Here is a 22,154-nt window from a genome sequence, read left to right as displayed (position 1 = left end):
GCCTTCATAAATGACGTTCGAAGAAAAATCGATATTGTCATGAATTATGACATTATGTAATAAAAACAAAAATAAAGGGAAATCTCATGTGGTAAAATCAATAATTTCATTTCTATTACATTATTATGCCTAGTGGTCGAGCTGTTTTGTTGCTTCGAAGATTGTCAACGGGTGATAACAGGTTGAAAAACATTAATTTAAACCAAAATATCTCTACAGAGCTTTTCACCAATCCTGTGTGCATTCACAGGGATTTGGGCCTACACAAAAGGTATGTATATTTTACAAATATTTTATTATTAGGACCAAAATGAGTATTAACTGTTTTTTTATTCCAAAACCTAACTTTACTATGCAAATTCATTCCCTCCACAATATCTACTGATTGACCTTGTTGTTGTTTACATGGTGGCTTTACTAACAACGTAAATGACCTTGTGCAACGGGGTTCAAAAAAAAAGAATTTTATTAGTCCTAGTTAATAAATTCATTAAGAATTATTATTATAATAAATTGTAACTAAAATCTTTTATTTAAAAGTAAATTTTCTACAAATTAATTTGAAACAAAACTAGGTTAAATTACCTCTTTTCACTGTACCTATTATGTAGATTAGACAGTTTTATGAAATAACTTGTTTTAAACACTTCAACCTAAAAATTTTGTTTTCTAATAGGTACAAGACTTGTTTGCTGCAAGATTTGTTTTCTAAATTTAAAACAAAATTTATTGAACAATATATTTATTTATTGAATGTCTCAAATATAAGTTGTTTATATTAAAAAATAGTGTAAATAAGAAACTCTTAATTTAATATTTACAGGCTGTCAACTGTAGTGCCAAATAGTATCAGTCCTTCTCAGATCACAAGAAGTTTCAGTGATAATAAAATAATAATGGCATCACCTAGTTCGGAAACCCCCCCAGTTGCAGATAAACCAAAACATACAAATAGTTTAATAAATGAAAAATCACCCTACTTGCTTCAACATGCTCACAATCCAGTGCAATGGTATCCTTGGGGTCCAGAAGCTATAGAAAAGGCAAAGGTGCAAAACAAATTGATATTCTTATCAGTGGGCTATTCTACATGTCACTGGTGTCATGTTATGGAAAAAGAGTCCTTTGAGAATGAAGAAGTTGCAAAAATTATGAACGAACATTATGTTAATATCAAAGTCGATAGAGAAGAGAGACCTGATATTGATCGTGTTTATTTATTATTTGTCATGGCCTCCACAGGAAGTGGAGGCTGGCCCATGTCTGTCTTCTTAACTCCAGATCTTCAACCAGTCACTGGGGGTACCTATTTCCCTCCAGAAGATCGCTGGGGCCGTCCGGGTTTCAAAACAGTTCTTCTGACTCTAGCTAAGAAATGGAAAGAAAATCAACAACAGTGTCTAGAAGCTGGCCAGCATGTAATTTCAGCATTGCAACAATTATCTCTTGATGACAATCTATCCTCGGTAGTTCCAGGAGAGGGTACTTGGGACAAATGTGTTCAGAAATATATGTTGATTTATGAACCAGAGTTTGGTGGATTTGGTATGGCCCCAAAATTTCCTCAAGCATCAATTTTCAATTTTCTCTTTCATTACTACGCTAGAGATAAATCAAATACTGATGGAAAAAAATGTCTAGAAATGTGTTTATACACATTGACTAAAATTGCAAAAGGAGGCATTCATGATCATGTATCCAGTGGATTTGCACGTTATTCGGTTGACAATGATTGGCATGTTCCTCACTTTGAAAAGATGTTGTATGACCAAGCTCAGTTGGTAGTTGCTTACACTGATGCCTTCCTGGCAACTAAAGATGAATTTTATGCTGATGTAGTCCATGATATCGTCAAATATGTTAACAGAGATCTGAGACATGAATCTGGTGGGTATTACAGTGCTGAAGACGCAGATTCATATCCTACATTTGGAACTACCAAGAAAAAAGAAGGAGCATTCTGTGTGTGGGAATATAGTGAACTAAAGGCACTATTGAATGATAAAAAGATAAATGAAATATCTTACTTGGATATTTTTTGTGAATATTTTTCTGTTAGTGAAGAAGGTAATATATCTCCGGGTAGTGATCCACATGGGGAGCTGGTAAACAAAAATGTTTTAATCATATATGAGAGCAAAGAAGAAATTTCAAAAAAGTTTGGTTTAAACATTGAACAATTTAACCAAGTCATCAATGACTGTATAAAGATTGTGTACGAAGCACGTCAAAACCGCCCCCGTCCAGATTTAGACACCAAAATACTGTGTTCTTGGAATGGATTAATGCTGTCAGGATTGGCACAAGCTGGACAAGGTTTGGGCGAAAAATGCTATGTTGAGGATGCTATTAAGACTGCAAATTTTATAAAAGAGAACCTTTATGATGTATCCACAAATACTTTATTGCACTCCTGCTACAGAGATGAAAATGGAGCCGTCATACAAATGTAATGTTATTAAAGTCCATAAATATGTTTGCAATGCTAATTATCCAGTATTTTTGCATTCATTATTTTTGTTACAGAGGAAAACCAATAAAGGGTTTTTTGGACGATTACGCATTTCTTATCAAAGGCCTTCTCGATTTGTACGAAGCATCATTTGATCGGCGTTGGTTGAATTGGGCTCGTGAATTGCAAGATAAACAAAATGAAATGTTCTGGGATTCAGAAGGTGGAGGTTACTTTACATGTTCAACCGAAGATAAAACTATAGTGTTGAGACTTAAAGAAGGTAATTTAATATTTGGAAATACATTGCATAATAATTTATGAAGTAATCATTTTTTTTAACAAATCAGAATTGTTAATAGCACTTCAAAAAGAACTTTAAATGACGTGGAATTAGAACCTGTTCATGAATAATACAGTAAATAGATATTTACCAAACCAGCGATAAGGTAGGGAAAGAAACTTGAAATAGAGCAGCGATTATAACTAGCTAGCTAGCATAGCTTTTTTTTATAAAAGCACTGTCTGACCGAAAGTAGATAATAGGCCAATTAAAAGAACAAAAAAAAAAATTATCTACTACAACCATTTACTATTATGGCTATTTATTAGTTTTTTTTTCAGACTTTGTAACTATAATAGGTAAAGCAGCTATTTGTTTTACCTTCTCAAACATAGCCTTTATATTATTTGATTATAGATCAAGATGGTGCCGAACCGTCCGGTAATAGTGTTTCATGCCACAATCTCCTACGGTTCGCCGCATACGCTGATAAGAGTGATCCACAAAATAGCGGCGAGAAGGAAAGGGAGATGGCGAAAAAAATACTTGTCGCTTTTGCCAAACGTCTTAATGACTCTCCCACTGCCCTACCAGAAATGATGTCCGCACTGATGTTTTATAGTGACTCTCCTACACAGGCAAGAATTAACGTTTAAATTAAGTTTTAATTATGCTATAAGGTGAAAAGTTAATGTTTAAATTTACTAAAATATACAGCTAGTTTCAATCCATCGAATTTGACTGGGGACTGGAGCGCAGATTGCTGTCAATAAAAATTGACAGCACTGTTATTGACAACAGTGTTGCACACGAGTTTTTTCTTTGTCATTCAGCCTTTTGGCTATATCCAAAATATAAAAAAAAATGACAAGTTGTAAAAATAAGTATCTAAATAATGTTATCTTTAGGAAAAACAAATTCTACCGCGAAGTTCAACGAGCTCTTATTTTTAAAGGGAGGGGATACAATTTAGACTTAAACCTCATGTCTCACGGTTTTATGGTCTCGCCATTCATGGTGTAAAGTCCATGAGTTCCAATAACCACTTAACACCAGTTGGGCAATGAGACTGTTCCTGCGTCTTGAAATAAAAAGCCACCAGTTAAAGCGACCGGCGCGGCGGCGTACCAATCAACCTAACTTTCGGGAAATCATCCCTGAAGAAACAACTAATAAAATTTAACTTAATCTAAAAGGCGATGAATGAACGCCTAAGACACACATTAATAAACAATGCTACGAAAATACGTACATTTTGTAAGTTACAAAGTTTGACAACAATTTCCGATTATTTCGAGGACTCGACAGTTTCCGTTATCCGCTGACCGCTTTCATTGGCGTTTAGCTAAAGTACTAGTAGCCAATTAACAAAACATAAAAAATAAATATATCTATACATATTATATTAGCTACAAATTCTATCGTTTATATTTCGAATATCTATATACGTGAAGCAAAAACTTTGTATCCCTTTTTACGAAAATTGCGCGGACGGAGAAGTATGAAATTTCTCACACTTATGGAGAATATAGAGAAGGAGCGCACAATGCTAATATTTTTTTAAAATAATACATAAAAGATACTTTAAATCAATAAAGAAATCATTATACACCCTACCATGTGTTTGACACAACACATACATAAAAATATAGGTACTCTTTGTTTGCTGTCAATTTGGAAACTTTTTGTTATTGCTTAAAGTCTGGTCGAATTGAAAATAGATTACTATTGTTTGTCTTTAATATTATTGATCTAGAGTGCAGTTTTGGCGAATACTGTAATTATATTATCGAATTATAATAGTGTTTGACAATAGAACCATCATAATGTTTAAACTTATAATTTCAATTAATTATAGTCGAATTTCGACTACTGCGGGGCCACTGGTTAAATTTAATCTGTGACCAGCGAATGATTGAATGGGTAAGAGCAAGATGTGGTCGGCAGGTGCTGATCTCGGGGGGCCGCTCGGACCCGCGCACGCTGGAGATGGTGCGCGCGGTGCGGACGCGGCTGCTGCCGGGCCGCGTGCTGTGCGTGGCCGACCCCGCCGACACGCCCGCCGGTATGTCCGACATACGTGAGTCCGGACTCTCTCTTCTTCTTCTTATCATTAACGTACATGAGTAAATGGATGGTTTTCGAGTTTGAACGAAAGAAAAGCGTGATTGGTTTGCAACATGTAATTACTGGTGGTAGATCCTCTTGTGAGTCAGCGCGTGTAGATACCACCACGCTGCCTATTTCTACCGTGAAGCAGTAATGTGTTTCGGTTTGAAGGGCGGGGCAGCCGTTGTAACTATACTGAGACACCTTTGAACTTATATCTCAAGGTGGGTGACGCATTTACGTTGTAGATGTCTATGGACTCCACCACTGAACCATTTAACACCAGGTGGACTGCGAGCTCGTCCACTCATCTAAGCAATAAAAAAAAACATAAATGGATAACCAATGCGGGCTGCGTACTCTAGCAGAAATTAGGGTCATAGATAGGTAGAGAAATCAGATATGGAGACTGCCTAATGAAGCAATTATAATTAGTTGGCGGATGACGATCACAATATTTTACTATACTTTTTAATGAAAAACTAATGTATCTTGATCTTTGTTGTTTGTTGTGTCATATAAGTCCTCGCGATATTCCTTGGGTTATCTATGTCAGCGGATAACCCATTAATAATTATACGTTACATACACACAATTTCATTTGGGACCGTTCCGATGTGTTCGTAACGTATGTTTCTACATATTGTAAACTAGCGACCCACCCTCGCTTCGCTTCGGAAACTGTAATTTATTATGGATTTCTCCACTATTTAATGGATGTTATGATACAATAAACCTTCCTCTTCAATCACTCTATCTACTAAAAAAAACCGCATCAAAATCCATTGCGTAGTTTTAAAGATTTAAGCATACAGATGTTTATACTATGTAGTGATACGGGGCTTATTAATTGTACATTTGCTGTTCCAGTGTTACACCGTGTGAGGTCTGCGGGCGACGTGCCCACGGCGTACGTGTGCCGCCGCTACGCGTGCTCTCTTCCCGTTACGGACGTCAAGCAACTCGAGAACTTGTTAGACGAAACACCAGCTGCCGTGGCTAAGAAGTAGCCTAGCAGAAGTCATATACTGCTGTTACAAATATAACATTGAAATATTTATTTACAGGAAAAACTAAGGTATTCACGGTATCTGCGGGCTCTGGCTTTCGTGACCTTTTAACACCATTGGGCTTAGTGCGAGTTTTTTAACGTTCTCGATAGCGTAAAAGTTAACTAAAATTTGTATGGAGTTGAACGTTCGCCTGCGTTTGCCGCTAGGGGCGCTGTTACACTAAGCACACGGATGGGCGGTGAGACCCTCTTCCTGGTCTGTTTTCACATACACCGTCTGCTAGCAGAGGTGATGCCCCAACATAAAGGAAATTCTTTAAAAATAAGTTCTAATTATCCTTACGCTATGGCAATAAGAATATCAGTTTTGTGACTACACTAATAGGGAACCTATATATGCCTATAAATTATACTAGTCAGCATTTTTAATGAAAATTATATCCCATCACTAAATTTGTTCTAATATTCGGAAGATTTCGAAGTTCGTTAAGTAAAGTTCTGAGGCCGCACCACCGACCACCACAGGCAAGTTCAGCCCTATCACCTGAAAGAACCTGAAAAAAAATCTCATGATACCATAGAGTGCATAATCTATAGACGCATAACATTCTGATATTGAACAATGCAGAATGCTGACAACTTAATGAGGCGCATCGCGGGATCGCTAGTTTTTACAAGGTATACAAATGACACTGCAATTGTTCCATGGTGCACATAATTAGAAGAGTTTTATTATGTGCTGTTTTAGACTTTCATTTGGAACAGAAATATAAAAATACTTAGTCTTATTATTGTGGTACTCCTCTATTGGTCATGTACCGTTAAAATATATCTATTAAAAATATATTGATTCGATTGCCAAATGTGTGTTGATGTTTTCCTGACAATTTTATTAGTAAACAAAAATACACGCTTCTGTTAAAACTATTAGAGAGCACCATTTTTCGTAATAAATAAAATATGGAACTACGATTTTTTTAATCGTGATTGTTTATGTGATGATTAATCATAACTATACTTTTTCGTGTTACCCATAATATATATTACATAACATAGTGACATAGTAATTAGCCATAGCCGTGCTGTAATTTTGCAAACAAAACGATATAGCTGATAACATTATATAACGATTGCAGACAAGAGTTTTTATACCGATTTTTCTTAGAAACTACTTTTACAGTGTTCGGGGCTTGGGATATACTAAAGTAGACCTTATGTTTAACAGATCATTGGTTATTTCAAACTATAACAAACACCAACTTCGGTTTCAGATGCTTATAACCAAGGTTGATTTCTACCCTTTAATTTTGTGAAATAGATCTAACCGCTTTTATATTTAAATTTATCGAAATCTCTAGAATAGTGCTATTTAACTAACAAAAGTGTAAGATCTGACAAATTCAGATCTCAACGCGTGTTTAAAATTTAAATATCTCTTATAAGTAGTAGTAGTCAGTCATTTAAATTAGCTATAAACACATAATTTTAATCGATGATCTTCATTTATATTGTTTAATTGAAAAATAAATTTTAAGTCGCTCGAAGGTAAATATTAAGGCTGAGAAAACTGATTAGTTCACTCATTCGAAATTTCAGTCTGAGAATTGTTTTGTGATGACGTGCAATTTAAGTCACGAAAAGTCATGAAATGGCTATTACGGTACGTTTATTTCATAATATTTATTGAAAAAACATATTGCTTGGAGCATATTTTAAGTTTTCGTGATATTTTATTTAATAAATATTAAACGTTATCTTTTGGTTTTATTGAAAATGAAAGTTTTTTACAGTTTTATTTGAGATCCACGGTGAGCATATTTCATAGTAAGTATAATAACCTTAGACAGTATACACATTAATGACCATAATTAAAACATTTATCAAAACACGCCTAGCCGCGTTCATTATCTACACAGCGATTAAAGAAATATTGCATTCTAGCGTTTGCTAATTCTATAAAGAATAGAAGAAATCCGGTGAACAAAGCTTGATTACAAATTAGTTCGCCTTAAACAGATAGAAATTACTATTTATTTCTCAATTTAGTGCGTCTTCTATTTTAATCTCGTAATAATGGTGACTTATTAACCGCTTCTCTCTCTCTTCGATCGGTTCCTCACTGCTGAGGATCGTGACTCCATCCGATTTCGTCAACCAACTGTCTCTATCGATCCCACCCTGCAGCCCGGTGGAGTGCGTCGCTGATAGGTATCCCTAGTTCCTCCGCTATTTGGTCCGACCATCGTTTGGGACCTCTACCCCTAGGCCTTTTACCCTCTATTTTACCGGTCACCACAAGGCGTTCCAAATTGCTGGTATCCCTACGTGCAACATGACCAAAATACCGCAATATTCTTTGTAGGCAGATTGTGGATAGACGTTGAATCTTTTCTATTTTTAACTGCCTGAGAATAGATATGTTGGTGCGGCGGGCCGTCCATGGTATTCGTAACCGCTTAGTATCTCTTAAATATACAATTGTGTGAAAATAATAATAATAATAATCAAATTAGTTGAATGTGGCTCTTCGGTTTAGCCTTATCGCTTTTTATTTAGTAACTATTGAGCTTTATAATAATATAAAAACATTTTAACGTCGTCGTGGCCTAACGGATAAGACGTTCGATGCATTTGTGTTGAGCGATGCACCGGTGTTCGAATCTCAGGCGGGTACCAATTTTTCTAATGAAATACGTACTCAACAAATGTTCACGATTTACTTGTACGGTGAAGGAATAACATCGTGTAATAAACATTAAACCCGCAAAATTATAATTTGCGTAATTACTGGTGGTAGGACCTCTTGTGAGTACGCGCGGGTGGGTACCACTACCCTGCCTATTTCTGCCGTGAAGCAGTAATGCGTTTCGGTTTGAAGGGTGGGGCAGCCATTGTAACTATACTTGAGACCTTAGAACTTATATCTCAAGGTAGGTGGCGCATTTACGTTGTGGATGTCTATGGGCTGCAGTAACCATTTAACACCAGGTGGGCTGTGAGCTCATCCACCCATCTAAGCAATCAAAAAAAAATAAAGTAAGTAAGCCAATTTTTTCTTTAGTTATCCGATCCAATCCGTTAGTCATTCGTAGTCAAGTTTTATCAATAAAAAATACGATTGACATAAATCGGTTTTTCTTTTTTTTCTACCTGTTTTCTAATGTTTAAAAAACAGATGATTGTCTTCTCGTAAGAAAAAGTCGGGACTTTTTCGCTGGGGGCATCTAGACACGGTCAGAACAACATGTAAGAGTTTTATAAAAATATAAAGATAATAATTTTGTAATGGTGTAACAGAGTTCAAAGTATTTGGAATATAATTATAATGAAACAGTGTGTTTTTAAATAGCCCCTCATCAACCTACAGAACCCAGTCCCCTCAAATTTAACCATCCAACACAGTCTGTGATACTGTGATTATTTGGTATCTTGTTTCTACTTTCTATTCCCTTTATTACGTGTCTGTGGTACGTATTTTCCCAGGACTTTTGGACGAGAAAGCGAGGAGCGGAGTTGTGTGATTTGTTTTATTTTGTCTATTTAGTGTTACTTCAGGTTTAAATGTGTAATAACAGTGGTTTATTGACTGTTTAGTATCTGTGAACGTGCACAAATGTGGGAAAATGAAACAAAGCCTCCAACAACCCAACAAGTCTACTGAAAAAGACTCAGTAGGTAAATGACCACTATTTTACTGAGATTATATTTCATCACATATCATCTCATTTAATTTCATTTCTTTTCATTTCATATCACGTTTCATATTAATCAACTTCATTTCATTTCACTTCATTATCATTTTTCATAAAAATAAGAATATAAATTAAAATAAGACTTGACCTAAAGGTCTCAGTTACCAGGTCATAAAATCCCTTAAAAAAATCTATTTTCCCGCAAAAAGTGATTGTTTTATTTTCAAAGTAAACAAAATATGATCTAGATCAAAAACGTTTTAATTAGGGATTACTTACCGTACTGAATGATTATGGAGGGTGTTCGATCTTTTTTGCTACTTCGAAAATTCTTGACGAGTGATAATGTGCTCAAAAACATAATTGTGAACCAAAATGCTTCTAAAGAGCGTATCGCTGATCGTGTGTCCATTCCTAGGAATTTATGTTCACAAAAAAGGTATTACCTATAAGCATTTTCACAACAAAGAAAATAAGTCTTATTTAATTTTAAAATGAAATCTTGTTTAGTTAAAAATGCTTACAATATCAGCTAATAACTAACATGATTGCGTGCTGCAAAATTGATTATTTTTGAATTTTGAATATTATTTAAAAACCAAACCTGAACATAATACAAAATAAATACACAAAAAATGGAAAAGTATGTATGGGATTTTCTTAATTACTAAAACTAAAATCAAGTGAAATGAAATGAGAAATGAAAAAATGAAAAGACGCATAGGTATAATATGAAATTTTAGTCATCATATTTTGATTCTTAAGTCTTTAACGCCGGCTGTACACGCTCTTCGAGACACCACGAGTAGGCCGAGGACAGGTGTGTACATGGCACCCTCGTCTCCTCTCGTGGCTCTCGTTCGCTCTCGGAAGCGTGTCGGTTTTTTGTGCTCGAGTCAAAGGGTCTCGGGGAGTCTCGCGATGAAAACGAGAGCGCGCCTGTACGCAATCGTCCGTCAACTGCTTCAATTTCTTCTAAGTCCATCGCAACGGGTATCCGACCTTCATTTGATACAACGAGTGTGTACACTGGGCTCGTGTCGAGACTGTACGCGGCGAGAGGCACGCGACACAAAGAGACGAGCGTGTACAGCCGGCATTAAAGTTTGCCGTATTTATATATCTTCCTCCTGTCCTCTTGACAACAATCTTGGGAAGCATCTCAAAAGTAACAAATTATTTTGGCCCATGGTATGCAGTTCCATTATACTCCAGAAGGATGTGAGCTGCAGTCTCATTTCCCTCCATCCATCTCAAACCTGTATAGAGGACTCTTTGTTACACTTATAAACATTTTGGTATTTGTGCGGCACAATAACCAGTAAGGAACCTCAAAATGCTTAGTTGTAGGCTTTTGAAATTTACTAGTTCTCAAAAGAGGGATGCTTGTTGCCCCGTAGTAGGCTTGCCTCAAATGTCTGCAGACTAAGTGCTGCCTAGTCTTGGGTTTCAGCTGTTTTTGGTTGTTGTTAGCATACTATGTCTAGTATGTTACCAAATTGATTTGTCCAAACAGCCATAAAGCAGGCACATAATCAGTTTGAGCCTTTCTTAGGCCAGCTTATTATCGCCTTGGTCAATCATACAAGGTCACATTTTTATTCACACTACCTTCAGTGTGAGTGTGAGTGACCCACAGCATTCAAGAATTAGATTTGAAGGAATGCCGTGAAGAATCTAAGGGATCTTTAATTCCTCATGAATAAGAATAATTTGAGTTTGTTTCTTGCACAATCAATTTGTCTTGTATTTATTATCAAATATGAAAATACCAAGTAATTTTGTCACACATTGTTTCCATAGATATGGCAGTTCTAAGCTCCAATAATAACATAAAGTAAACATCACTTCTTTTGTGGCAGGCAGAATGATGGACATGGATTGTCCTATAACCTTGGTCCAAGAGGTAAATTAAAAAAAAAAATTCAGGTACAATTTTCACTACACTGTGATAATCCTTTGTGAAGTCATTTGTGATCATGTTTTAGGTTTGTGTGTGTCATTCTAAAAAAATGGTACCAGCCACAGGCTGCAGTACCTTAAACAGACCTCGCTCAGTACAAGTATAGTGGAAACCCACATACCCTTTAGGCCACTGACATTGGTAACAATTTTAGAATGAACACGATTTTATGAAAGCTATAAGCTAGAATAATGTCTGTAAATAATTTGTTCTTTTTTGTTCCTTTGTAGCATATTTTATGTAGCAGTATTGCCATGCTATGAGCCGGGACAGCAGTATCATCCTCATACATTGTTATTGTCGATTCGGGTGCTAACAAGATGCCTACAATATATACAGTGTATATAGGTTGCAAAATAAGTCACCACCCTCTTTCACATGGAACAACCTGTCTGAGAAATATGATCTAATAGAATTTATATGGAATGGTTTTCTTTACTTTATGTAAAATAATATGAACAGTATAATTTTTGTATCAAAGCCACCCTGATGACTTCACTTACTTTTGGATTTCACTTCTTAATCAACACATAAGTAGGAGGTATGTATATCAGTCTCTGGTCTCAGGTATCCAAACTAGCTAATCCTACTTTGGGGCTAGGTGACAGTGTGTGAATTGTCCCTGTTGTAATTTTTATTAATTTTAATTATGGAATGCCCGTCGAAAGCCAAACTCATAATAGGATATGACTATATCTTACACCACAATGGCCAAGATTCAGTTCAAGAGAACCTTTTTAAAACAGTTGTTGACAGAGCAGGCAACAAACCTATGAAATGTTAAAAAAGGTCATTCTGCTGGTAGGCTTCCTAAATGAATATAGCACCATCAATAATGAATAGTATATAATATGAAATTATATATGAATATTAGAAAAAAATGTGTTTTTTTTATTGCTAGATGGGTAGACGAGCTCACAGCCCACCTGGTGTTAAGTGGTTACTGGAGCCCATAGACATCTACGAAGTAAATGCGCTACCCACCTTGAGATATAAGTTCACGGCAGAAATAGACAAGGCGGTGGTACCTACCCGCGCGGACTCACAAGAGGTCCTACCACCAGTAATTACGCAAACTATAATTTTGCGGGTTTCATTTTTATTACACGATGTTGTTCCTTCACCATAGAACTCAATCGTGAACATTTGTTGAGTACGTATTTCATTAGAAAAATTGGTACCCTGGGATTCGAACACCGGTGTATCGCTCAACACGAATTCACCGGACGTCTTATCCTTAGGCCACGACGACTTCTGTGTTATTACTATTGTATTATATATATTATTATAATTAAAGGGTATATAGATGGAAAAGAATAAAAGATAGACATCTTAATCTAAACAAATAGTACATTTATATTTTATACAGAGTGCTAGCATCTACATTTTAGTATATTAATATGGATATTAGTTAGTATTAAATAATTAAAGAAAAATGTGATCCTTTAGATAATATTAAAGTATCTTTGTTTTATATATATATATTGATTAATTGTTTGTGATCTTTAACCATAACACCCTGTAGAGACATAATTTGAGTTAAGCTGATACCATCATCTCTACTCTTTATAATTAAGTTTTGCCTTCACTATTTGCAGGCTATCAACTGCAGTGCTAAATAAAATCAGCAGCAAAACTACAAGAAGTTTTACTGATGGTAAAACTATAATGTTATCCTCAAGTTCAAAAACTCAATCAGTTGCAGATAAACCTAAATATACAAATGGTTTAATCAATGAAAAATCGCCCTACCTACTTCAACATGCTCACAATCCTGTGCAATGGTATCCTTGGGGTCCAGAAGCTATAGAAAAGGCAAAGGTGCAAAAGAAATTGATATTCTTATCAGTAGGCTATTCTACATGTCACTGGTGTCATGTTATGGAAAAAGAGTCCTTTGAGAATGAAAATGTTGCAAAAATGATGAATGATCATTATATTAACATCAAAGTTGACAGAGAAGAGAGACCTGATATTGATCTTGTTTATTTGTCTTTTGTCATTGCATCCACAGGAAATGGAAGCTGGCCAATGTCTGTCTTTTTAACTCCAGATCTTCAACCGGTCTCTGGAGGTACCTATTTCCCTCCAGAAGATCGCTGGGGGCATCTCGGTTTCAAAACAGCCCTTCTTACTTTAGCTAAGAAATGGAAAGAAAATCCACAACAGTGTCTTGAGGTCGGTCAACATGTAATTATCGCATTACAACAACTATCTGTTGATGACAATCTATCTACGGTAGTCTTAGAAGAGGGTATTTGGGACAAATGTGTTCGAAAATATATGTTGTTATATGAAACAGAGTTTGGTGGATTTGGAATGGCTCCTAAATTTCCACACGCATCAATTTTAAATTTCCATTTCCATTACTATGCTAGAGATAAATCAAACCCTGATGGAAAAAAATGTCTAGAAATGTGTTTGTACACTTTGACTAAGATCGCTAAAGGAGCTGTTCATGACCATGTATGCAGTGGATTTGCACGTTATTCAGATGGCAATGATTGGCATGTTCATCACTTTGAAAAGATGTTGTATGATCAAGCTCAGTTGGTAGTTGCTTACACTGATGCCTTCCTGGCAACTAAGGATGAATTTTACGCTGATGTAGTTTATGACATAATCAAATATGTCAACAGAGATCTGAGACATGAATCTGGTGGATATTTCAGTGCTGAAGATTCAGATTCGTTTCCCACTTTTGAAACTACTTATAAAAAAGAAGGTGCATTTTGTCTATGGGAATATAATGAACTAAAAGAACTACTAAATGATAAAAAGATAAATGATATATCTTACTTGGAAATTTTTTGTGAATATTTTTCTATTAATGAAGAAGGAAATATATCTCCGATTACTGACCTGCGCGGAGAACTAGTACACAAAAATGCCTTAATGATTTATGACAGTAAAGAGGAAATTATCCAAAAATTTAATTTAAGCACTGAAGAATTTAACCAAGTCATCAAAGACTGTATTAAAATTGTATATGATGCACGAAAAAATCGTCCCCGGCCAGACTTAGACACAAAAATGTTGTGTTCTTGGAATGGGCTAATGCTATCTGCATTGGCACAAGCTGGACAAGGTTTGGGAGAGAATAGTTTTGTTGATGATGCCATTAAGACTGCCTATTTTATAAAAAAATACCTATACGATGTAAGCACCACCACTTTACTGCACTCCTGCTACAGAGATGACAATGGGGACATCTTAAAAATGTAAGATTAACGTTTATAAAATCCATAATACATAATGTTACGCGCTGAGGTTCGGGATAAATAAATGTTCCACCAAAGTACAACTTAAAACTGTATTTGCACTTAAAACACTTCACAAACACTTTAAAATTCTCATTCGCTTCTTCCGCTTCGCTTCAGGTGATCCGTTCGCTGTTCCGATTACTAACTGACTGCGTGCCATCTCTGCAACGCTTTTATAATCGATACGATATCCCTAAGAATCGTCGAAAACATTCCTCACAAGTCGAGTATTTTCGACGTGTGTGTTTCCGCTATCTGACAATAGATGGCGTTGTACTTCTCGAGCGTTCTACGCTAGTCGCACTAGTTACTAGATCCTTTGATATTCGTTCGGCTATTCGGCGATAGATGGCGTTACTCTTACCGGCGTGACAATAATATTGTTTTTTAATTGATATTTGTTTGGTGTATATCGACGCTTGAAAGGCAAACGTGACTAAGCGACAATAACTGCTTTATACATAAATGATAGGCAATAACCATATTCGATGCGCAAAAAAATATATTTGTAGGTCTATTTCAATCCTACAGCTAGATTCGTTAAAATAGATTTTTTTTCAGGTATTTCAACTTTAAATTAGTCTACGCTAAATTTCACGCATTATCGCTAAGTCACGTTTGCCTTTCAAGCGTCGATATGATTATTTTTTATTGTTACAGGAAAAATCCAATAAAAGCTTTTTTGGATGATTACGCTTTTCTTATCAAAGGCCTTCTCGATTTGTACGAAGCATCGTTTGATCGGCGTTGGTTAAATTGGGCCCGTGAATTACAATTGAAGCAAAATGACATGTTCTGGGATTCAAAAGATGGTGGTTACTTTACGTGTTCAACCGAAGATAAAACTATAGTGTTGAGGCTTAAAGAAGGTATTTCTGTGTTTTTAATTGCATCTTTTCAATTTAAGTATTTGAACAACTGTTATAAATAGTAAAAGGTGAATATCGAACAGAAAAAGTAAGTTCTTTAACCCTTATTGCGACAGTAAATATTTGTCTACAAACAAGACATCATTAAATTATAACACACCCTTCAGAATACAGAAAAATACACACCCTAATCATATAGAGTATAGAGTAAATACCGTGTTTTCTAAATTATTTTAAGCTAATACGTATTCACAAATTACTTCGAAGATAACATTGTAATATCCAATAAATCTAAAAATGAAAGAAAACTTCTTAAATTTGGTAAAATTTCGTAATTAAAGCTGTCTAATATTCATGTGTGTGACCAATTGCCATTTGATTGTGCTAGGAAAACCGTCAAAATAATTGAAACGTCGACCTCAAATCACCTGGTGGTATATACCACTTTTTTTTTCTACCTAAGCTGATAGCCTTGAGAAGCTATAACAGCGTTGCCTTAACAAGTAGATGAGCTCACGGGCCCAAACCGGAGTGATGCTAACACTGACCCTAGCAAGAGCAGTGCTTCGCAGAATCTACCAGCGGATCGGAAACGCGACCCACTGAGAAGATCCGGCGAGAAACTTAGTAGGCTAACATCTGAGCTCTAGTAACCGTTTAATAAGCCCTAAATTCGCGTACACGTCTAGTGTAATAAAATAAAAATGTGGATAAATTTCGCGCTGTGCACCTAGATGGAAAAGGAAAGGTGATCATTTTTCATCACCTTCCCTTTTCATCAATTTTTAATGCAATTCGGTTTTTTTTTCATACTGGAATAAAAGCTAAGATCCTATATTGGAATCGAGTATTGAAAATATCGTAAATAATGATAAATTATTACCTTATATTTTTGAACAAAATAAATGTTAATTTTAATAAGTATATATTAAAAAATATATATTTTCGTTTGATCGTTTGTTTGTTATATTAATTTGTAACTTTGTATAAATATTCTCAGGAACAATTAATTGATACCTAGCTTACAAAATTTCAAATTCACTCGTAGTGCAACAGGACATTAAATATCGTAAGCGGAAATTATAGTTTTCCACCAATGTTCGACAGATGGCAGTGTGCCAGTTTCGGTTACAATCGCTCCCATTAATATTTTTTGCCATGTTTATTAGTCATGCGCAAAATGTATCACTGAGCTGAAAAGATAGTCACATATCATTTCGCTCTAAAGATATATATCACTCATTTAGCTCAGTAGCTCAGTGATTCAATTCAATTGATTGGTTTCTCAGTTAATTCATTTCTTCGTCTAGATGCAACGGGGATGGGGCAGCCGTTGTAACCAGTCTGAAACCTTAGAACTTATATCTCAAGCTGGGTGCGAAGCGACATATTTCGTGTACCAGTCTAGAAAAAATGTGGATTCGTTTTCCAACCAAATTATCATTTTTCTTTCACTAAAATATTCGTTTTGAGTGGCTTTAGCTGTTTCACATAAAATAGGGGCACAGTTTTAAAACATTTGAAACATCTCTTTCTCCATTTTACATTGTTGAAGTCTTCAAGTTTTTAACCACTAGGATTGAATGACATTAAAATTAAATCTTTTACAAACTCACTGCTTTCATGTTCATCGAACATTAGATTAGAAAAAGCGGTCTTATCGTTATTACGATCTCAATTTATAACCTTTTATTGTAGCTAGCTTTACTGGGTAAAGTACTGAGCAAATTAACTGCACCCTCATAAATTACCACCCTGTATATACTTGAAAGTGGTTTTTCACTGGTGGTAGGACCTCTTATGAGTGCACGGGTAGGTACCACCACCCCGCCTATTTCTGCCGTGAAGCAATAATGCGTTTCGGTTTGAGAGGTGGGGCAGCCGTTGTAATTATACTGAGATCTTAGAACTTATATCTCGAGGTGGGTGGCGCATTTACGTTGTAGATGTCTATGGGCTCCAGTAACCTCTTAACACCAGGTGGGCTGTGAGCTCGTCCACCCATCTAAGCAATAAAATAAAAAAGTAGTATTGAAAGCATTTATTGTTTTTCAGATCACGATGGTGCCGAACCGTCGGGTAATAGTGTTTCGTGCCACAACCTGCTTCGGCTCGCGGCTCACGCCGACAAGAGTGATGAAGAAAATAGCGGTGAGAAGAAAAGAGATATGGCTAAAAAGATACTTGTGGCTTTTGCAAAACGTCTCAATGACTCGCCCACTGCCCTACCCGAAATGATGTCCGCATTGATGTTTTACAATGATTCTCCCACAAAGGCAAGTAGTATTCATAAGAATAACTACACTATACTCTTTTGATCTACGAAGCACGGATTCTGCCATTTGGAATATCTGGTTTACCAACCTTCTAAATACCAGTTTTTAAATTTAATTCTACAAAAGATCGTCCGTGACCTAAATAATAAGACAAGCAAGAAGTTTATGGAAAGTATTGGAAAAAAATTGACAATTAACTCCCTCTAAATAAAGAAGTAGTGATAAAATATAATTTCATAATTAATCGGTAGTTAGTTAAATAATCACAGATTTCTTACTGGGTCATTACTAAGCCACTAACGCCATCTGTTATCATATTCAAGTACTCACTGGGTTGTTGATCTTGATTTCCATGATTTTGTAGTTGACCATACCAATATTTCTAAGGTGATACGTACCTAACACGCTTTCAGGATTAACCTCTGGTGAAGGAATTACATCATATAATTAAAAAAGGTAACTGTATGACATTGTACATTGAATGATTTTGTGAAGGTACAAAGAGCAAAGCCAAGAGTAACAATTTTAGCTATTATTACGAGCTAAGATGCCGGATTAAAAAACACTGGTTTTAATGACACCCTTTTAAATTAAATTGTGATTGAATTGGTCACAAAACGTCATTCCATACTCATTCACAAATGTCTTAATTATTCCAGTATTAATTAACAAACAGACCACTACACTTCTTCGCGTTGTAACTTCGTCCCACTTATCCGCTGACCACTTTGCTTTAAGCTAAAGTACTAGTAACCAATTAACAAAACATAAAAAATAAATATATCTATACATATTTTTATATTAGCTACCAATTGTATCATTTAAATTTCGAATATTAAATTTGATCTGTAACCAGCGAATGCTTAAATGAGTAACGGACTTTTTGGTGGGAGCGCGAGGAGTGAAGTTGTGTGATTTGTTTTATTTTGTCCATTTAATGTTTCTTCGGGTTTAAATGTGTAATAACGGTGGTTTATTAACTGTTTAATATCTGTGAAAGTGCACAAATGTGGGAAAATGAAACAAAGCCGCCGGACGTAACTTCTCGGGATCCTCCAAAAAGTCCACTGAAAAAATCTTAGTAAATGACCACCATTTTACTGAGATTATATTTCATTTCTTTTAATTTCATCCCAGTTGATTAATGTCTCAAATTAATCATCTTCATTTCATTTCACTCCATAATATAATTTTTCATAAATATATAAATAAAAATAAGACATGACTTAAGGGTCTCAGTTACCAGGTCATAAAATCCCTTAAAAAAAAGAATGGGTAAGAGCAAGGTGTGGTCGGCAGGTGCTGATCTCGGGGGGCCGCTCGGACCCGCGCACGCTGGAGATGGTGCGCGCGGTGCGGACGCGGCTGCTGCCGGGCCGCGTGCTGTGCGTGGCCGACCCCGCCGACACGCCCGCCGGTATGTCCGACATACGTGAGTCCGGACTCTCTCTTCTTCTTCTTATCATTAACGTACATGACTGTAACTATAACTGAGACCTTAGAACTTATATCTCAGGGTGGGTGGCGCGTTTACGTTGTGGATGTCTATGGGCTCCAGTAGTCACTTAACACCAGGAGGACTGCGAGCTCAACCACCCATCTATACAATAAAAAAAATAAAAAAACATGAGTAAATAGGTGAATTCATGGCCCACCTGATACAAATATCTGCGGTTACCGGATTCTATAAATGTGTCACCAATGTATGTCACAATGTGCCATGAAGTTGATGTTTTAAAAACTTTGGATTTGCCCTACCCGAAGTATGAATAAGGTTTTTACACAACCTAGGCAAGCGATGCAAAAAACAAGGTCTCCCTCTATCCTGCTCGACCACCAACTGAAGAATCTGGGGTGGCCTATCCATAAGACTAATAACAAGATTATCGTCATAGTATAAGATAGCCTAGCTCGGGCTTCTGTAATTACTTAACACCAGTGTGCTTAGTGCGAGTTTTTAACGTTTTCGATATTGTAAGTTACTCAAATGTGTATGCAGCTGAAACAGGGTCCCTAGCGGCAAACATAGGCAAACGTTCCAATTTCATACAAATTTGAGTTAACTATTACGCTATAGAGACAATTAAAAAACTCGCGCTAAGCACACAGGTTAGCCATAAGATCGTCCATATATCAAGCAATAAAAAAGTTTCTCCATTAGACAGTAATATGGGGCAGCCGTTGTAATTATACTGAGACCTTAGAACTTATATCTCAAGATGGGTGGCGCATTTACGTTGTAGATGTCTATGGGTTCCAGTAACTACTTAACACCAGGTGGGCTGTGAGCTCGTCCACCCAACTAAGCCATAAAAAAAATTGTTTGACAATTGCAGATTTAATTTTGTTGTTCCAGTGTTGCACCATGTGAAGCCTGCGAATGTAGGGCCGCGCGCGCACGTGTGCCGCCGCTACGCGTGTTCGCTTCCCCTCACAGACGTCAAACAACTCGAGAACTTGCTAGACGAAACACCCGCTGCTGTCGCCAAGAAATAGCGCATATATTGGTTTTGTAGGCAAAAGCTTAATACCGTAGATTGGGGGGAATTGGGACCCTTTCCAAATCCAACACAAATTTTCAATGGTTTACCAATAAAATTGAGTTTAAAATGTTTCCGGAAGCTTACATTTTTATATACGTTGCGTTATTATACATAGTTCATTACAAAATATACACAAAAATTTAAAAAACTAGCTTGATCCGATTCATCTTGGCTTTGGGGTGAATTAGGTACCAACAGGTAGCAACAATAAAGTTTTTCGATCGGGCTGTCACTATTTACTTGTTAGGTAGGTACCTAACTTTAGGTAATTAACTTTTTAATATCTTTAATGGGTTACAAAACTCTGATGACTAAATTAAACTATTTAATATTCTTAAACACTAAATAAAAGTCATTTTCAGGTCAACAAAGTTAAATCTAACAACTCAACAAAAGTGTTGTGACATCCCAGATTTGTCTCTATTCTAACTCTAGACTAGAGTCGAAATTTAACAGATACAGTAGTATCTATAATTTTACGCTCAAGGGAAATATGAGACGTTACATACCATATCAAATGCAATTGACATTTCAACCTCGTGCTTTAATGGAGGTTAAAATGGAGGTCCTTTTCATCTGAAACTTCGAATCTTGGACGTTCTTAAAAAAAATCCTCAACCCCCTTACGAGTACGGCCTCGTTTAGAATTGTCTTCGTAATAAATAAAAAATATTGTGACTAATGGAACCTTAAACATTCAGACACCACACTAATCAGTACTTTCAATGAAAATTATATCCCATCTGTCATCATCATCTGTAAGACGAGTTCGTCCATGTTGTCTGGAACCACGGCGCTTTCCACAGTCCGTTTCCAGAGATAATTTATACCGTATTTTATGAACTCTCTCTAAGAATATAAGCACCGCTACGTCGCTTCTTCGTTTGAACCTGGAAGATGTCACTATCCAGTATTGCTGATGTCCCAGACATGCCATCACAATGTATGACAAAAGTAATAAAAAAATTTTTTAGATCTGCGAATTTTATTATTGTGTATTCTTTTTTTTTTATTGCTTAGATGGGTGGACGAGCTCACAGCCCACCTGGTGTTACTGGTGCCCATAGACATCTACAACGTAAATGCGCCACCCAACTTGAGACATAAGTTCTAAGGTCTCAAGTATATTTACAACGGCTGCCCCACCCTTCAAACCGAAACGCATTACTGCTTCACGGCAGAAATAGGCAAGGTGGTGGTACCCACCCGCGCGGACTCACAAGAGGTCCTTCCACCAGTAAGTTCATAAATTATAATTTTGCGGGTTTGATTTTTATTGCACGATGTTATTCCTTCACCGTGGAAGTCAGTCGTGAGCATTTGTTAAGTACGTATTTCATTAGAAAAATTGTTACCCGCCTGCGGGATTCGAACACCGGTGCAACACGAATGCACCGGATGTGTTATCCTTTAGGCGACTTCGAGCCTTCGTGGTAGTGTTACGAGCTTCATCGGAGATATCATTCGATCTCCCAGACGTGAATAAAAGAAGCAAATAATTTTGGATCGCATAGAAGGCGAGTGCGTACGGACAGTACACCAGCCAAATGGTCAGATCTAATAATGAAAGCGGTTTATGGTAGTCCATACCGCGCGGTCCATTCCACCAATGATCAAAACACCATGTGGTCGCGATCCTCAGCAGTGAGGAATAAAGAAAGGAAGGCAAAGAAATCAGCGTTGCCCTATTTT

The 22,154-nt window shown here is 36.3% G+C and overlaps 2 protein-coding genes and 1 long non-coding RNA gene across 6 annotated transcripts; all 3 read left to right on the top strand.

Moving 5' to 3' along the window:
* Positions 1 to 17: 17 nt before the first annotated feature.
* Positions 18 to 7,610, top strand: LOC114240582 (spermatogenesis-associated protein 20). 2 transcript variants are annotated; one of them, XM_028171159.2, is made up of 6 exons: positions 18 to 271; positions 824 to 2,449; positions 2,527 to 2,735; positions 3,153 to 3,373; positions 4,683 to 4,815; positions 5,715 to 7,610. In XM_028171159.2, exons 1-6 carry the CDS (start codon positions 126 to 128, stop codon positions 5,852 to 5,854), a joined length of 2,475 nt encoding a protein of 824 aa, XP_028026960.2. In that variant the 5' UTR covers positions 18 to 125; the 3' UTR covers positions 5,855 to 7,610. The 2 variants fall into 2 exon arrangements, with proteins under 2 accessions (XP_028026960.2, XP_028026962.2); XM_028171161.2 differs by having other exon boundaries at positions 40 to 271; positions 4,683 to 4,800.
* Positions 7,611 to 9,761: 2,151 nt separating this feature from the next.
* On the top strand, positions 9,762 to 21,450 carry LOC114240583 (spermatogenesis-associated protein 20). 3 transcript variants are annotated; one of them, XM_089734424.1, is made up of 6 exons: positions 9,762 to 9,987; positions 13,110 to 14,732; positions 15,435 to 15,643; positions 17,699 to 17,919; positions 19,219 to 19,336; positions 20,276 to 21,450. In XM_089734424.1, the coding sequence occupies exons 1-6, from the start codon at positions 9,836 to 9,838 to the stop codon at positions 20,413 to 20,415; spliced, it is 2,463 nt and encodes an 820-aa protein (XP_089590550.1). In that variant the 5' UTR covers positions 9,762 to 9,835; the 3' UTR covers positions 20,416 to 21,450. The 3 variants fall into 3 exon arrangements, with proteins under 3 accessions (XP_089590550.1, XP_028026963.2, XP_089590551.1); XM_028171162.2 differs by having other exon boundaries at positions 19,219 to 19,351; XM_089734425.1 differs by lacking the exon at positions 9,762 to 9,987 and adding an exon at positions 11,918 to 12,052 and having other exon boundaries at positions 19,219 to 19,351.
* Positions 11,391 to 11,930, top strand: LOC149501146 (uncharacterized). Its single transcript, XR_016324528.1, has 3 exons — positions 11,391 to 11,454; positions 11,537 to 11,652; positions 11,742 to 11,930. It is a non-coding gene; the product is annotated as an uncharacterized LOC149501146 (long non-coding RNA).
* Positions 21,451 to 22,154: the final 704 nt, after the last annotated feature.

This window comes from Bombyx mandarina, chromosome 17 (assembly GCF_030267445.1).
Source record: "Bombyx mandarina strain Sakado chromosome 17, ASM3026744v2".
Classification (NCBI taxonomy): Eukaryota; Metazoa; Arthropoda; class Insecta; order Lepidoptera; family Bombycidae; genus Bombyx; species Bombyx mandarina.
The sequence above is the reverse complement of the archived record's forward strand: the minus strand, read 5'-3'. Positions and strand labels throughout refer to the sequence as shown.

Coding starts and splice junctions, on each gene's coding strand:
- LOC114240582 (XM_028171159.2), top strand. CDS start 126: ATGCCTAGTGGTCGAGCTGTTTTGTTGCTTCGAAGATTGTCAACGGGT. Junction 3,374..4,682: donor ATAGTGACTCTCCTACACAG/GCAAGAATTAAC, acceptor TGTGGTCGGCAG/GTGCTGATCTCGGGGGGCCG. Junction 4,816..5,714: donor CGCCGGTATGTCCGACATAC/GTGAGTCCGGAC, acceptor TTGCTGTTCCAG/TGTTACACCGTGTGAGGTCT.
- LOC114240583 (XM_028171162.2), top strand. CDS start 9,836: ATGATTATGGAGGGTGTTCGATCTTTTTTGCTACTTCGAAAATTCTTG. Junction 14,733..15,434: donor AATGGGGACATCTTAAAAAT/GTAAGATTAACG, acceptor TTATTGTTACAG/GAAAAATCCAATAAAAGCTT. Junction 19,352..20,275: donor CGCCGGTATGTCCGACATAC/GTGAGTCCGGAC, acceptor TTGTTGTTCCAG/TGTTGCACCATGTGAAGCCT.